General features: G+C 44.8%; 1 protein-coding gene and 1 long non-coding RNA gene across 4 annotated transcripts; one reads left to right on the plus strand and one right to left on the minus strand.

Annotated features, from left to right (window-relative positions):
• Window positions 1-504: 504 nt before the first annotated feature.
• Window positions 505-14524, plus strand: tecpr1b (tectonin beta-propeller repeat containing 1b). 3 transcript variants are annotated; one of them, XM_034594432.1, is made up of 26 exons: window positions 583-722; window positions 935-1041; window positions 4459-4691; window positions 4777-4959; window positions 5037-5159; window positions 5277-5399; window positions 5853-6027; window positions 6129-6229; window positions 6378-6479; window positions 7804-7931; window positions 8045-8646; window positions 8987-9102; window positions 9205-9360; window positions 9445-9594; window positions 9970-10127; window positions 10384-10511; window positions 11217-11310; window positions 11407-11503; window positions 11596-11675; window positions 11761-11817; window positions 11909-12083; window positions 12185-12320; window positions 12482-12574; window positions 12658-12764; window positions 12977-13096; window positions 13672-14524. In XM_034594432.1, exons 3-26 carry the CDS (start codon window positions 4467-4469, stop codon window positions 13810-13812), a joined length of 3570 nt encoding a protein of 1189 aa, XP_034450323.1. In that variant the 5' UTR covers window positions 583-722; window positions 935-1041; window positions 4459-4466; the 3' UTR covers window positions 13813-14524. The 3 variants fall into 3 exon arrangements, with proteins under 3 accessions (XP_034450322.1, XP_034450324.1, XP_034450323.1); XM_034594431.1 differs by lacking the exon at window positions 935-1041 and having other exon boundaries at window positions 505-722; XM_034594433.1 differs by lacking the exons at window positions 935-1041; window positions 12977-13096; window positions 13672-14524 and adding an exon at window positions 12835-12931 and having other exon boundaries at window positions 505-722; window positions 12658-12794.
• On the minus strand, window positions 14308-14981 carry LOC117766966. The gene is made up of 2 exons (XR_004614800.1): window positions 14855-14981; window positions 14308-14550 (listed from the first exon to the last, which is right to left on the minus strand). It is a non-coding gene; the product is annotated as an uncharacterized LOC117766966 (long non-coding RNA).
• Window positions 14982-16771: the final 1790 nt, after the last annotated feature.

Below are 16771 nucleotides of genomic sequence, written 5' to 3' on the forward strand. Positions count from 1 at the left end.
ACATGGCGGCCTCCGTGGAGAAGACTCGCGCCCCATGTAAATATAAAGTATTTAAATGTAAAGGTAAACGTACAATCTAGATGACACACACAAGTGAAAACATCAGGAGGATTATTTTTCTGCCAGTAGATCCCATTCACCTAAATCTTACACACTGGACCTTTAAAACTTCATGACAATATCTTGACCCAGATGATGATGATAGATTTAAAACTTTACTGTACTTAGAAACTTTGTCGACAGGATGTGGAGCATTTTATTGTTCATTGATCCAGTTCTTGGTCTTGTCTGTGCACATTATCCTACACCTCATATGTCCCGTTGTCCCTGAACGTGTCTTTGTTTTTAATCCTGTTTGTAGTATATAATATTTCAAAGAGTTTCCAAACGCGTAAAACCAAACCGTGCGTCTCAATAATTCATCCAGCGTTGGATGAATTATTAAAATATGCGCGTCAATCAGCTGCGGCCCGCTGAAAAAAAAATATATGTCAGCAGCTCCTGTGCTCGACCAATAGGAAAAAAAGAGATGCCTCCTTCAGCCAATCAGAGGGACGCTTCCTCCATTTCCTGTTGTGGACAGTGGGAGCCGGACGGTCGCATTCCTCTGGTTCCGTGGTGGGATTCGTGGGAATCGAACGCCGCTGCGGGTTTGAGCAGGAATGACGCTACTTCACTGCACCGCTGCAAAGCTGCTGCACATGACAGGGCCGCGCACGTAGGTAAGTGATGTGTGAATATGAATATGAACGTGCGTGAGGTTTGAGTGACGTGCGCCAAGAAGATGTAAACAGCTTATAGGCACATTAGAATCCGTGTGTATGTATGTGTGTGTGTGTGTGTGTGTGTGTGTGTGTGTGTGTGTGTGTGTGTGTGTTGCCACATATTTAACCTCCTTATTATATGTGTGTGTGTGTGTGTGTGTGTGTCCCAGCATGGGCCTCGCAGGAGATGGCAGCTACCTGTCTGCTGTTACACCTGATGTCATGACGCGTCTGCTGATATTCCCTTGACAACCGCGGATCGGATACCAATATTCAGGTGTGTGTGTCTCTGTGTGTGCATGTGTCTTTGTGTGTCTGTGTGTGTCACTGTACATGTATTTATTACATTAGTCTCCTGATGCACATTTACTGCAGCTTCAGTCTATTTGAACGCACAAAACAAACGGAGGTGTTTCTCAGTCTTTCCACTGACAGTCGATATGTGGCGGATTAGTATCAGTCGTTCCAGGGTCAAGCGGCTCAGTGGGAATAAAAACAAGACTTCCGTTCAACGATTTCACAGTAAAACTCTACTAGCTAATGTTTTGGGTCACTTGAAAACTAAATGTCAGGTGTCAGATAAAGTCAGATATTTTTTCATTCTATTTTGTAGTATTTTCTTTTTCAAAGAGAGTTAAATTCATAAGTAGCAGTTACTCAAATAAATATTTGTTTTCCCTATTTATAATTTATCATTTATAACTTTTTGTTTTTAATACCATATGAGGAAGTCCCCCTCCCACCTTTGAGGCAAGAAGGCACACTGGCACATATTTGCCTCCATATAAAGACTGAGATTTATGTGAGAAGTTTGAGGATAAAGTCAAAGTACAGTCTTAAGAATAAATTCTTACTTAATTAAAATTCTGTGTTTCATAGCTGAGATTTCAGAGTCATCACTGAAACATCATATTTTATTACTCTCATTTTTGCTCATTTTGGCTCTCATTACTTCCGACAAGGAGTTTATGTTTTCATCCATGTTTGTTTGTCTGTTAGTTAGCATGATTACACAAAACCTATTGGACATAAAACTTGTTGGAAGGATGTGATGTTTTCATTCTATTTTGTCGCAGATCAGAATCAAGGGCATATACAAGAATGTATTTTTCATTCTCTTTTAAAGAAGAGATTTTTCCACATTTTTTTGAATTTCCCAAGAAATGATACAGAGATCTTTATGAAAGAAATCATATGCATATGCAGAGCGCTAATACATGTATCTATGAACAGATGACATTTTGTGTAGGTCTAGATAAGGAGCCGGACTTTGTGAATGAAAATAAGTATTTTCAGGGGGATTTACTTTATTCTGTCATAGAATATTCCTTTCAGCTATATCAGAGAATGGATAGTTTGCCTGACTTTAATGTAAATAGTTTGCAGAGTGTGTATGATGTATGTAGTTGATAGGTGTTTGTGCAATATGGTGATAAAGTTGCCAATCAGCCTTAGAGCAGTTATTCGCTCTCCAAGTGCGATTCCAGTTATTAGGGCCCGAGCACCGATGGTGGGAGGCCCTATTGTATTTCAAAGGATTTGTATTTCCCTTTTGGGGCTTTTTCAGGGCCTAGACATGCTCAAATTGTTACCAAAGTTTGCAGGGAATTCAAAACCCCCCAAAAAACCTTTTGTACTCTTAGTTACTTTTTAGTTACTTTTGTAATTTCCGTTACCTTTGTACTTTTCGTTACTTTTGTACTTTTCGTTACTTTTCGTTACGTTACATTACTTTACGTTACGTAACGTTACTTTACGTAACGTTACGTTATGTTACTTTACGTTACGTTACGTAACGTTACGTTACGTTACGTTATGTTACTTTACGTAACGTTACTTTACGTAACGTTACGTTATGTTACTTTACGTTACGTTACGTAACGTTACTTTACGTTACGTTACGTTACTTTTCGTTATGTTACGTAACGCTACTTTACGTTACGTTACGTTACTTTTCGTTACGTTACGTAACCATGTCAAACTGTATCAAATGGGTCTCAAGACATTGTTAATGAAGGCATAAGATTACTGTGACTTTTCGTCAAACGCCATAATAGTGGCATGGCGTCAAAGTCCATCAACTCGCCGTGACACACGAAATTGCTATAACTTCGGTGTTTGAGGTTCAACCTCCCTCAAACTACATTTGTGTATCAACACCCCCCCCCCCCCCCCTGAAAAAATTCATATGGTTTTAAGGAATGGCCGTGGCAAAATAACTGACTAGCGCCCCCTAAAGGGCAGCCCCGGCACCACGATTGGCCGACATGTACAAAAATCGATGGGGACATGTGTCTTTTCATAACAAACAAATAAGTCTCTTGGATAGAAATGCTAGACCAAACAGGAAGCCCGCCATTTTGGCTTTAGTGGCCATTTTGGCCATATTCCACATTTTTACTTTGAAGTACTTGTCCCAGGGCTTTCATCAGATCAACTTCAAATTGAGATGAGTGTCATCACAACAAGACGGAGATAAAAACTAACTCAAAGATCGATTTTTCGTCACACGGTGTGACAGTGGCGTGGCGTCAAAGTTTGATTACACGCCATCAAAACACGAGGTTCTGTATCTCGGACATACATGGTCCAATCGAGTCCAAACTAGACATGTAAGACAAGGGTCCCGGCCTGATGACATCTACACAGAAATCATGACTTAAAATCACAGCGCCACCTGCTGGCTAAAGGAAGTGACATGTTTTATACTTTGATGAGCTGCTCCTGGCTGCTTTACAATAAACAACTCATAATAGCTCAGTCAAGTCATTGGACCATGGTCAGAATTGTGACATTTCCTCAAACCGTGTAAACATTGAGGTGCGGCGAAGGTTCATCCTTCGCCAAAGGACACGATGTTGTCATAACTCCACTGTGCATTGTCCTATCACCTCCAAACTGATGTCTCATGATCAGAGACCAAGCCTGAACAGCTCTATGTGTCAATATTTCCTCAGTGTCATAGCGCCACCTACTGATTCGCCATGAAACAGGAAGTACTTTGTGAATCCACTCTGCATTATCCTACCGGCCCCCAAATGCTGACCTATAATCACAATCCTGACCTGCACAGCTCCATATATTAATATTAGTGCAGGGTCATAGCGCCACCTACTGATCAGTGTGATAATTAAGTTGTTGTAACATTGTCCAATTGACACAAAATTGCTCATGCTACACCAGAGCCCCTTCTTGAACAGATATATTAGTCTGTATGTAACAATAGTGATGGCGCCACCTGCTGGCAACAGGAATTAAGCTTTGTTTTACAACTATCATTCGATTTACATAAAATGTTCACAGTGTGATCTGCAATTGATAGCGTGGACCGTAATGAGCAATTAGCAGGCAAGGATTGACATCGCGTGACGGATGCAGGAAGTGAAGCATTTGTCCTTGCCGCAGTGCGCAAAACGCATGCAACGCGGAGACGTGCGCTTGTTCAATGATCGCTCTCTCCACTAACCGCAACAGGCTTCGAATTGCCTGTGCTCGGGCCCATTAGTGCTACAACGTAGCCCTAGTTTTTATTATTATGGTGATGCAAACTACCAGCATGGGAAAATAACAGTCCCATGTTTACTTATGGTCATCGTACTTTCTCAGATTATCAATAAGGCTGAAGTACACACAGTCATAAAATATAGAGCAGACAGTTTGGAAGATTAAGTGATCTCTACTTGTCTGTGTTCAGGGTCCATCATGGCCATCACGCTGCTGTGGGCCGTGGACGTGTACGGCCGGGTCTACAGCCTCTCCACAGCCGGCCAGCGCTGGGAGCGTGCAGACGACATGCTGCTGGAGCTGAAGCGCGTTACTGCAGGGAAGGGGCGCTGCTGGGGCATCGGCTGTGACCACCGCGTTTACCTCAACATGATGCCCAGTGAGACGTCCATCCGCTACCGGGAAGAGACCTACGAAAACCAGGTCCGCCCTGCCTCTTTGCTGTTGCACAGATTAGATGGAGACGGTACACGTGTTCCTACATGCTGCTGTTTGTGTGTGTTGTCAGAGGTGGAACCCAGTGGACGGCTTCACCGACACGCTGCTGCCCACCGACCGCTGGCCGTGGAGCGACGTGACTGGGATGAATCCTCAACCGCTCCACAGCTTCCAGTTGCCCTCCCGAAGCTGGGAGTGGGAGGGAGACTGGTATGTGGATCAGAGCTGTGGAGGGGAACCCAGCCAGACTGGGGTGAGAAAGAACACGTGGCCTTCACTTTTATTTCTAGTCGTCTCTCTATCGTTCTCATAAGGTCTTCCTCTCCGCAGGGCTGGGAGTATGCGGTCGATTTCCCAGCCAACTTCTCCCCGGACAAGAAGTGGAATTCCTGTGTTCGGCGCAGGCGTTGGATCCGCTACAGGAGATACATCGCACAAGGCAGCTGGGCAAAGGTTTGGACACTCTCTTTATATCTGTGATATTCTTTGGGTGTCACAGTTGAACGCTCAGTGTGGAGTAGGTGAGGTCACATGTGAGACTGAGGTTCACGTGAAGTTGCTGCTCTGCAGATCCCGCTGGACCATCCCAGGAAACCTCCGCTGCCGCTCTGTGACATCAGCTGCGGTGGCTGGGAGATGAGCGACCAGTCTGGAAGGTATCCCTACCTCTGGGGCGTGTCCCAACAAGGACAGGTCAGTTTACTGCTCCAACAAAAGTTATTTCCTCTGTTGTCTGTTATACACTTAAATAAGGATTGCATGCTGCTTTGTGTTTGTGTTTGGTTTATTCTCAAGTGACGACCTCTCTGCATAATTCTGTTGTAAACTTAACACTTCAAACAAATATATTATGAAAGAATATATCACAGTGGTGTTTATTTTAAAAAGTACTTTTAATTTCTTGTTATGATGACAAGCACAGTAAATATATGACACTGTCAGGTACTGTAATAACAAACCTGGTTTGAGTGAAGTCCACTTCTAATTTGTGACCACAAGGGGGCAGCATGACTTCATGTGATTTTCAGAGTCTACACTGAGGGTCCTATGTCATCCTGTTTAATGAACATTGTGTCCAGTGCACGTTTTATAGAACACGATTAAAACCCCTCTCAGTCTGATCCTGTGAGCACTCGTCCCCTGCAGGTGTGGTTCAGGGAGGGCATCCACCCTCGGGTGCCAGAGGGCTCCAGCTGGGAGGAAGTGGAGGTGCCCAAGGAGGTGGCTCAGTTATCAGCTGGACCTGGAGACCTGCTCTGGGCTTTACTCTGGGATGGAAACCTGCTGGTCCGTACCGGCCTCAGCCTGGACAGTCCCACTGGTCAGCATTCAGCGCAGCTCACATTTCCCCCCCACCCCAAATAATAAGCTCTTGGTTTGTTAGACACTGCTCATATGAGGCCTTGTGGTGTTTTCATTCAGGCACATCGTGGGTCGAGGTGGAGTCACCAGTTAAGGAGGTTGAAGCGCTTCATGTGGCGGTTGGTGTCAGTGTGGTCTGGGTGGTCACTAAGGATTTCAAGGTGAATCAACACGCCTCACGTGTAGCCGTACAGCTGCGGTTCATCGCTGTGGTAACAGATGTGTATTTAAATATGTGTGTGTGTGTGTGTGTGTGTGTGTGTGTGTGTGTGTGTGTGTGTGTGTGTGTGTGTGTGTGTGTGTGTCAAGGTGTGGTTCCGGCGTGGTGTGAACTCTCACAACGCCTGCGGCTCCGGCTGGATCAGCATCGGAGGGGAGATGATGATGGTGGATGTCGGACTTAATGATCAGGTTAAAAATATTCTGTTGCACAAAAAAAAAAAACTTAAATTGTGTAGATTGTCTTCCCTCAATACTTTTATACAGTTGTGTGTTTAGTATGTTTTTGTGCTGTCTGTTCCTTTTGTTTGTAAGTTAGCAGGATTACACAAAAACTACTCAACCAATTCCCATGAAATATTTGTTGTTGATTGAGATCAGGGGGCGGATCCAGGTTGTTTTTTTTTCACGTTCTTTCAATAATTCATGGATCTTAATAGAAGAAAAAACAGGCATCTTTAGGGGACTGATATCTGAGTGTATGCATTTAGAAAAAATTCCCCCCAAAAATCCAGATCTTGTTTTATTCGCTGCCCATCTTAAGAAAAACTCCCTTGTAGAAAGATAATAAAGGATAATAAAATTAAGTCAAACATGTAATTCCTAGGCAAATCTTAATATTGTTGTGATATTATATGAAAATATCACATTTGTGTGGATTCAAAAATGGAGAATTCTCTACCTTTTGTAGAAGAAAATGGATGAGACACGTCTTGAATTTCAGTATGAATTGAAATCCTAAGAACGAAGATGTGTAGATGTTTTATTTGTTTGTAGTTTTTGATACTTAATTATTCAGTATTTACTTTCTTCAGACTTTCTGACTCCCTCCAGTCTCGCTCTAGCCAGCTTCTTTCTGCTCCCCACCCCCTTTCTGGCAGATCCACTTCCCCGTCTCGTTGGATCTGGTTTCAGGACAAACCAGATCAGGCCTGGGGGGGTGAGGGGTGGGGGGGCAGAGAGGCTTCAGTGCTGAGGACTTTGCTAGCACTGCAAACCCACATCTCACACCTCCGCCCCCTTCTGTCTCTCACCCGCCCCCCCACACAGCTCCTTCTACCTCTGGCCTCTAGGTCCTGCCCTCCGGCGGCTGCCCTGTAACACGAGCACGGGCGGTCGTTCCAGCCAATGTCCCGGCAGTGGCACCTCCGGCCAAGCCTTATATATCCCCAGACTATATTCCTACTGGCCTGACCTATGGGAGACTCCCTAATTAGAAGCTGGCCAAGCTGTCGTCATCATATCCCATATTTCATATTTCAGGGCTGCAGTTATGGATAGGGCTTGTGTGAAGTGGCAGGTGCCAGTGTTACATTATATGTCCTTATAAAGTAACAGTCACTGTGTCCTACTACTGTCCCAGAGGCCTCTTTGAACAGTGAATCATATTTTATTTTATTTTGAAGTATATCTATTCTTACTAAATATCTTCCATGTGAGTGAATTTGTGTGACATGGCGCCTCGAGTGTCAGTGTGTGCGTGTCATTGTTGTTTTCTTCCCCCCCTGTCTGGCAGGTGTGGGCGGTTGGTGAGGACCGCGGCCTGTACTTTAGAATCGGTGTCAGCCCGTCTGAACCAAGCGGGAACGGCTGGATTCCTGTTTCTGGCCAATGGGGCAACAGTAAAAAGGTTGTTCACGCCAGGTCTGTGTAAATAATTTAGTTTGAACAGACACATGAGGAACAACGTTTGCATACAGAAGTCTGTTTGTGCGTATTGTAACGACTCGTATTTCTCCTGCTCTGTTGCTGAATAGAAACGACTGTGCGTTTAGTGGTCAGCTGACCGAGGCCTCACAAGGCTCAGTTCTGAGCTGCACTGACTCGGACTCGGAGTTAGGTCCTCCTGAACCGCAGAGCAGCACAAATGAAACCCCGGTCCTGGAGGCAGCAGCCCCCTCTGTCGTCCCTCTAGGAGGAGCAGCCTCCCCGGAGGCAGAGGGCGCTCCTGCAGCCTCCCAACAGGATGCCCCCAAACCCTTCATCCCCGCCAGCGACAGCTTCATCAACAGCCTGGTGTCAGACCGGGACAAAACGTCCACATCGCAGCCGACCATCACGGAGATACCGCAGGAGGAGGTCGAGGACAAGCCCACGGCGCCGATACTCTTGACCCCTGAGGCTGCAGGACATGATGTCCCATGGATGAATGTGGATCTTGAGGGGGCAGAAGCGGCTCGGAGTGCACAGGCGCGGGGCGCTTCATCGGCTGACGGCGGTGCTGCTGCCACCTACACGTTGGGGACTCTAGAGCCTCTGCAGGGGGTCGGAGAAGAGGACGGACCAGTGTGGGCCTGGATCTCCGGTGGAGGCTGCGACGTGGATGCGAGTTCAAACATCAGCTGGCTTAGTCCCACAGGTATATTGAAAACCAATATGCAGTGATTTCTATATTTTCAGTGAAAATTTTAAAACAATATTTCAAATAATGACACATTCATTTGGGTGTTGATTTATATCTGTACAGTTTAAATGTGTTATTTGAATGTTGTACACTATGCGTCTGTGTTTCACTTGTTGCATGTGTATATATGACACGCACATCTATATATACAGTCTATGGTGTATATATAGATGTGCGTGTCACCTGTGTGTGTGTGTGTGTGTGTGTGTGTGTGTGTGTGTGTGTGTGTGTGTGTGTGTGTGTGTGTGTGTGTGTAAATGTCTGACTTGTGTGTGTGTGTGTGTGTGTGTGTCAGGTCCTCTCACCAGCTCTCTGTCGCTGACTCCAGTTCAGTCAGCAGCTTGGAGCGAGCAGCAGCAGCAGCAGGAACACAGAGTGGAGATCAGCAAGAAACCGCTGGAGAGAAGCAACGTGAGACGGGTTCAGCAACTTTCTGTCTTCATTTGAACTCGTCTCCTCTCCTGTCACATTTAATCACACCTCACACGAGCTCCCATCTTTGTCCCACTCCAGTCGGTGTGGGTGCGTAAAGGTGCGTTGCGCTGGTGGCGAGACTGGAAGCCGCAGCGCTGGGTGGACGTGGGCGTCGCCCTGGAGCAGTCCACCAAATGTGACGGCAGGAAGGACAGCATTTTCTTTGTCTATTACACACAGTATGACGAGAAAAAGGTTGGTTTTGCTTTTAAATCGTGGTCAGCACATGGATTTCATCAACTGGACAACTATCACATGACCGTCTCTTTTTATTTTCAGTACCTCCACGTGTACATAAGCGAAGTGACGGCTCTGGTTCCAGTGCTCAGGGACAGCCACTATGCCTTCGCTGTGTACACAGCCCAAAGGACCAAACAGAGGTGGCCTCTGGTTCTGGCAGCACAAACTGAGAAGGACATGAATGACTGGGTAAAGCAGAAGCATCTTGAACATCACTCAGTAGAGCGCTAACCTCCGCCAAGGCCCACAAGTCCCTGATGAGACCAATAGATTCACTAGATTTTTACCTGGATCTGCACCAAATTGCACACACTCATAAATATCAGTTCCCTTAACACGCCTCTGTGAAATCCATGAAATATTCAGAGAAATCAAGGAAAATGTTGAAAAACATCTCATAACTAAAATGTAATGGGTTCTTCCCTGACCCAAACCACATCCATCCAGCAGTTAACCAACAAACAAACAGACGGGGGTGAAAACAGAAACTCAACAGATGTGTAAATTTGACCGTTTACTAGCCTTGCTGATCACATTCCCTGGTGTTTCCTGGTCTTTCTCCAGCTGCGCTTGTTGTCCGACTGTTGCTGCGAGTGTCGCGGGATCACAGGTTCCCCGTCCAGACACGCCCTGTGGTCCACCACCTCGAAGGGAGACATCATGGTCCACGAGCCGTCCTTCTCCCTGGAGGCCTCTGCTAACGCGCTGGCCTGTGACCTCATGTGAGACTCACACCAAAGACCAGATGCCATATTGTCTTTTCACTCCCTCTTTCTTGTAGCCTTGACCTTGTTTCCCCCGTCAGCTGTTCTTTCAATCACTAACATGCTAACCCCCGCCTCTGCCTGATGAAAGTAGTTGGTATTTGAGCTGCTACTTGTCTCTCTCACTCTGTGTGTGGCAGCACTTTCTCCTCTACGCGTGTTGAAGTGTTAACATGTGGGTAACGCGTGATGCTTCCGCTGTCTGGTGCTGCAGGTTCTGGCGGCAGGTCCCGGGACACCTGCGCTGTGTAGAGACTAACAGTCTGGGGCTGGTGTGGGGCGTCGGGTGGGACGGCACCGCCTGGGTCCACAGTGGCCACTACGGGCAACAGCCCACCCCTGGTAAACCTGCCCCTGTAGATACATGATAGATGTATATATGCTTTATTTTCCCTATTATTTAATTCACATATCATCCATAAAAAAGAGGCTCTTCTCCTTTATACTGATATTTATCATGGGTCCTTTGAATGTGACTCATGTATATTTATTATTACTATATTTCATTAATTGGTTGATTACACGTTAAATTAAACATTAGATTTATCTGGGGCCATTTTGATGATTGTTCAAAGTTATTTATTGAAAAGAAGGTATTAAATAATGTTAGATATAATAGAAGGAGTAAAAAGTATGATTTCTTAAGAAATTACAAAGTAACTTTAAAAAAGTCCTTATGTTTTACTATATAGCTCCAGCAAACAATTCACATTCTCAAAGACAGGCAATTTTAAAAAGGTATTTTTAGGTTCCGATAATTTGTTAGAGAAATAGATTTTTATACACTAAATGTGTATTCCATAATCTATAAATGGTAGAATTGTCTGTAAATATAAAAAAAATCATTAGCTGGAGAAATACTTACAAAAGTCTGGCACATTTAATGTCTAATTAACTCACAATTGCAATTTCTTCTTGCTTGTTGTTCCGTGTGCAGTTGCTTGAGCATGGTTCTAAAATCGGCCATCTTTTTCAGTCGTATACACGTAGGCAAATGAATGTGAAACTATTCATCACAGTTCTGTCCACGTTTGTGTTCCCCCTCAGGAGAAGCTGTTCAGACGCACCAGCAGACGGACGCCAGGAGTGTACATGTGTATGAGAACCAGCGATGGAACCCAATGGCAGGATACACAGACAAGTAGGAACCTTTCCCCTTTCAGTGCTCGTTTAAAGGCTGTTGGCCCGACTCTCTCGCTAAAACATTTTCTGGCTTTGGCAAAACGTGTTTCTCCAGAGGACTCCCCACAGACCGGCCCATGTGGAGTGACGAAGGCGGGCTGAAGGAGTGCACCAAGGGCAGCACACACCCGCCCTCCCCTGAGTGGTCCTGGGTGGGTCATATCCTAACGTTAAATCCTGCACACACGTTTAATTTTTTTTTTTACATCACCATCTAATTCTCTGCCATCGACTCGTGTCTCAGGTGTCAGAGTGGACCCTGGACTACAACGTCCTCGGGGGAACAGACAAAGAAGGGTGGCAGTATGCTGCAGACTTCCCTGTGTGAGTGACAGCATCTTCTCAGGTCCTTGTCTTAGAGAAAGCAAAAATGAAAGCAGCCAATGTAACGTGTGTCTTTGTCCTGCAGCACATTTCATGGCCACAAAACTCTGAAAGACTTTGTCCGGCGCAGGAGATGGACGAGGTGATCGCACTCACTTGAACATTTCCGTTCAGTTTAAAATGTCACCATTTTCTTCATCATCACGACGATCACCTTTGTGTCCTTCATACAGGAAGTGTAAGATCACGTTGAGGGGTCCGTGGCAGCAGGTCCCGCCCATCCCACTGAGCGACATCTCTCTGATGCCGTGTCTGGCCCAGAGCAGGATGGAGCAGGTCCCCGTCTGGGCCGTCAGCGACAAGGGAGACGTCCTGTGTCGGCTGGGAGTCAGCCCCCAAACCCCAGCGGTGAGGAAGCTGTGCAGAATACGTCTCAATCAGAGGACTTCACACCTCTTCTCCACAAACACTGCATTCGCTAATTAACTCCAGTGCGTCTGATCTCACAGGGCAGCTCGTGGCTACATGTCGGCACGGATCAGCCGTTCAAGTCCATCTCCATCGGTGGAGCCAACCAGGTGTGGGCCATCGCCAAGGATGGAGCCGTGTTCTACAGAGGCTCCGTGTCCCCGCAAAACCCTGCAGGTGAGTCGAGGACGTGAAGCTCAGTGTGACACTGTACGAGCAAAATGTCTGCAACAGAAAAGCCCAGTAAAGGTTTGTTTTTGAGTCGTATGAGCGCCAGTACTTTTTCTCAGTAATGATCCAAATGAAGCCCAACACCCGGCGTTGTCGTCCCTCTACAGGGGAATGCTGGTACCACATCCCGTCTCCTCTGAGGCAGACCCTCAGACAGCTGTCCGTGGGCCGGACCTCTGTCTTCGCTGTGGACGAGAACAGTGAGTGGAGTTTGTTTTTCAAACACTTGAGAATTGGACAATGTGAATTCAAATGGTGTGGAACTCCTTTTGCTGTCCTGTAGGTAACCTGTGGTACAGACAGGGCCTCGCGCCCAGCTACCCTCAGGGCTCCGCTTGGGAGCTGATCTCCAACAACGTCACCAAGGTTTCTGTCGGACCGCTGGACCAGGTCAGTTTTACTATAGCGTTCCTAACTGTGGCGTAGACAGGAAGTGGGGGCAGGAAATGACTTGGTAAAGGTTTTATTTATTTAAGCCATAAACCTCAGAGAGCTAGAACACAGTGAGGAGGGTGACGCTCGCCTCAGCCATCGAAGACGAGGAGTAATGATAACAAACCATGACTGGGTGGCGTTTGGCTCAGTGCTCTTGTTCTCTCCAGGTGTGGATCATAGCAGACGCAGTTCCTGGTTTCCCTGCTGAGAACGTGGGGGCTGTCGGTCACAGGCTGGGGGTGGGACCTGTGCAGCCCAAGGGCCAGTCTTGGGACTATGGTCTCGGGGTGAGTGCGCTAGCATTTAATGTAGCCCCTCCAATTCACATTTCATCCAACAGTCCCCTCATGAAAGCACATGTAAATTCAATAGATTGTCAAATTATATTTTCATGTTGTAAGCAATTAAAATAAAGCTTGGAAGAGATACTAAATTGTACGAGGGACATTCACCAGCTCACAAGTGTAAAGTTTCATGTTGTGATGAAGCTCTGTCATTTCCTTCATTAAAAGTCACTCAAACAGGAGTGAATAGTGCATTTGTTGGGGACTATTTTCAGCAGAGGACTGATACGTGTTTTGTGCAGCAAGTATTTAAAGCAACAGGTTCGGTGTGGGATCGACTCAAAATAATCGGCAATGCCTATATGTTCATGTTAATTATGTTAATCATTCAAATCCAGATAAAATAAAATAATACAAACAAGCAGTTATTTTGCTGTTTGCCATTTGAATTAATTTATTCACCTTTTATTTTATTAATCTGATTTATAGAACATTTAAAACATGGTTCCTGTATATCGTGGCCTTGCGCGATGCAGATGTTTAAGCATCATCACCATCTCTGTGTTTCTGATTTCCAGGGAGGATGGGAGCACATCAGTGTGAGGGGGAACTCAGCAGAGGCTCCTCGAGCCCCCCACCCTCCACCTGCCGGACCCCCTCGCAGCCCGCTCCCCCCGCGGCCTCCGACGCAAGCGAACGGGAACGTCGTTGGTGTGTAGCACCCCCCACGACATCCTCCTCTCCTGCCCTGTTTGTGCCTGGATCTACATATTTTTCCTCCTCAGACCAATTACCACAGGCACTTACCCCCTTTTATACAAAGGGAACTGCACAATCGCCCCACTGAGTTGATCTCTTACATTTGGGTTGGATCTGACGCTCGTCGATGGATGAATGTTACTCCCTGATCTGACTCGTTTCCCCGGCAGAAACCGTGTCGGCTTGCAGCGTGAACAAAACAGACAAGGGAAGCACAAGAGCGTTTTAAGAAGGATGGATGTGGTGGGAGAAGAATTTCACAGTGAGTGCATGTGTTTGTTCTGATGAGGCGTCGGCTTCTGGGTGTTTTTTTGGGGGATCTAGCAATAGCTTTTATTCTTCTATACAATATCCTGTGAAAACCTTAGAGGGTGGGGACTTCCATTAAGGGCTAAGGTGTGGGTACCAAACTAACTCGTCCTGGTTTCTAGAATCTAGTTGTTTTGTTTGTGCTGCATGTGATTTTATTTATTTATTATTTATTATTATGCATTTGTTGAATTTTGTGTCTCCAATATGTTTAGGTCTGTTACATGTGTGCAATGCAGTGTTCCTCACCCACAGGCCTCCTAAACACAGAGGGCATTCTCCAGAGGGAAAATTCCAGATATCCACACTGTATGAAAATATATTGCTCTTTAAATAAAAGTGACTATGATGACCAGTATGAAACATTCAGCCCCCTTCGTCAGATAAAACTCTCCGTGCTCCTGCAATGAGGAAAAGTTCTTCCAGTTAGTATCACGCCCATTCCCAGAACTGTCACAACAGCTTAAAAGAGGCATTTTGAAATGTGAAATAAAAAAATGTAATCTTCCTACATGTTTTGACATCATTTCACAGTAAATTTGGAAAACTCTAATCATCTGCCTTTTTCTTTTTTTTCAATGAAGCCATAACTGCCAACAGATACATTTTAAGTACTTAAGATACTTTGTAATTATTTGTGTCTGATGTGGTTTTTCCAAACTCACTGAACTCACCTCGTTAAATGCAAACTACAAATTCCGGCTCTAGATGATTAACGGGAGAAGAAAGAGGGAAAATAGTCTTGTGTCTATGTGGTGACGGGCGTCTGACCTTTCACAGCAGGCTGCTGTTTTTGAGCGTGTAACAAGCAAAATAGTTCTGAAAACCACTGGTAAACTGCAGCTGAAAAATGAATACAGAAAAAAATACTCATATTTATACCAGCTGTCACATGTACCAGGGTTTTGCAGCTTTGGTTCAGTCCTGGTCTGAGAAAACCACCAAGCTCCTTCACGCAGACTTACTATGTGCGGCTAAGACACAGAGACAATCAATCAACAACTAAATTAGAAGTTCATTTGCATTTATTTTCATATTAAACAGTGTAATTATAAACATTTCATTCAATTACACTAAGCATGATCAATATGAAGTAAAAATATCTTTAAAATCTACACGTTTAAAGGACAGAATGAGTTCCACGTCCGCTTCTCCTCGTCTTAATTTAACTGCTTTTTAGCCAACGACTGATATGTTCCTCTGATCGACTCAGCTTTAAGTTACAAAATGAAACCTCATACCTACAACTCAAGTTACATCATTTCCCATTTACAGACAAAAAAAATTTTACATTTATATACACATCGGAACAGTTCAACATTAAGTTACATTTTTCAAATGTGCAAGATTAAGCAAAAATGTATACTGTAGTCAAATAAAACATAATTTTCCTTAAATAAATGTTCAAGTTTAACTGAAGCACAGGCTGCTGGTTTTTAAACAGAGGTTAACATCGTCTAAGATACAGTGCCTTCTGTACGGGGCGGAGGGAGATGGTGACTAACTACTACAGGTGGAGTATAGCTGTTCCCCAGGTGAAATCTAACATGATTCGAGCCATTGAAAGGAGAGAACCATACAGTATTTGTAGAACTTACAGTTTTCAAAGAACCGAGTTTATAGCTGTACATGAAAACCTGTACAGAAAACCTTCCTGTAGCTGTACAACCCTGCACAGCCACAGAGACGACGGGTGGCCTGCAAACGATGACGCACGATGAAATGCTCAATCAGGGTCCTTTAGGAGGAGAATGCCATCTGAACAGGTTCATAAAGTTTGACACAGTAAAAAAAACAAAAGGCAGACAACTCTGATAAAAGCAGCAGTGTTATTTGTTCTAGTAGTGACATTTTTTTGTATGAAGCTTTAATAAGTCCCTGCACGTTACTTAAGAAACGCCGCCACGTTTCACCAGATCATCCTATGACCTCCTCCGCAATTTTCACCCGATACATGGAATTCATTGCACATCTGTAACCAAACAGCTCAACACATTTCTTCATTCTGACATTTAAAAATAAAATCTCAAAACTTTTTTTTTTTTTTACAATCTCACTTGACGTGTGATTAGAAATTTCGTAGTGATAGTGAAGTTGTCTTTACGACATCGACGGCGAATGTGATGAGACCGAGTGACGAGGAGTTGAGACGAGAACCGTCCGAGCAGCTTCCTGCACGTTTCAGAGCATAAAATGAAGCGTTGCAACATAAATAACTTGTTTGAGCTTTTTCCTCCCCACTGTTAAGGATTAATATGACAATTCTTGTCAAATACCGGCCACAATTCTTACCGAGATGTCTCAAAAATATGAAACTACTTACTGTAAACGCTCCTTTCAAACACAGATGAAGGAGCGTACAGTGCGTCACCTCTGCAGATGAGGGGTTGATGATTATCCAGTCATCCTCTGTGTGTGTGGATGGTGCTTCCTAACTTTCAACCTGCTACAGAAGGATACCACAGTTTCTCTCCATTTAGGAGATAGTGACTACACCCAAAAAGAAAATAAAAGGTTACGAAAAATGAATCACTCTTTCCAGAAAATAAAAAAGGCAACCACTGAAATAATCGCACAACATGAAGGAGCAAAATCAACAATGGTGCAGAA

This window comes from Hippoglossus hippoglossus, chromosome 8 (genome assembly GCF_009819705.1).
Source record: "Hippoglossus hippoglossus isolate fHipHip1 chromosome 8, fHipHip1.pri, whole genome shotgun sequence".
NCBI classification, from domain to species: Eukaryota; Metazoa; Chordata; class Actinopteri; order Pleuronectiformes; family Pleuronectidae; genus Hippoglossus; species Hippoglossus hippoglossus.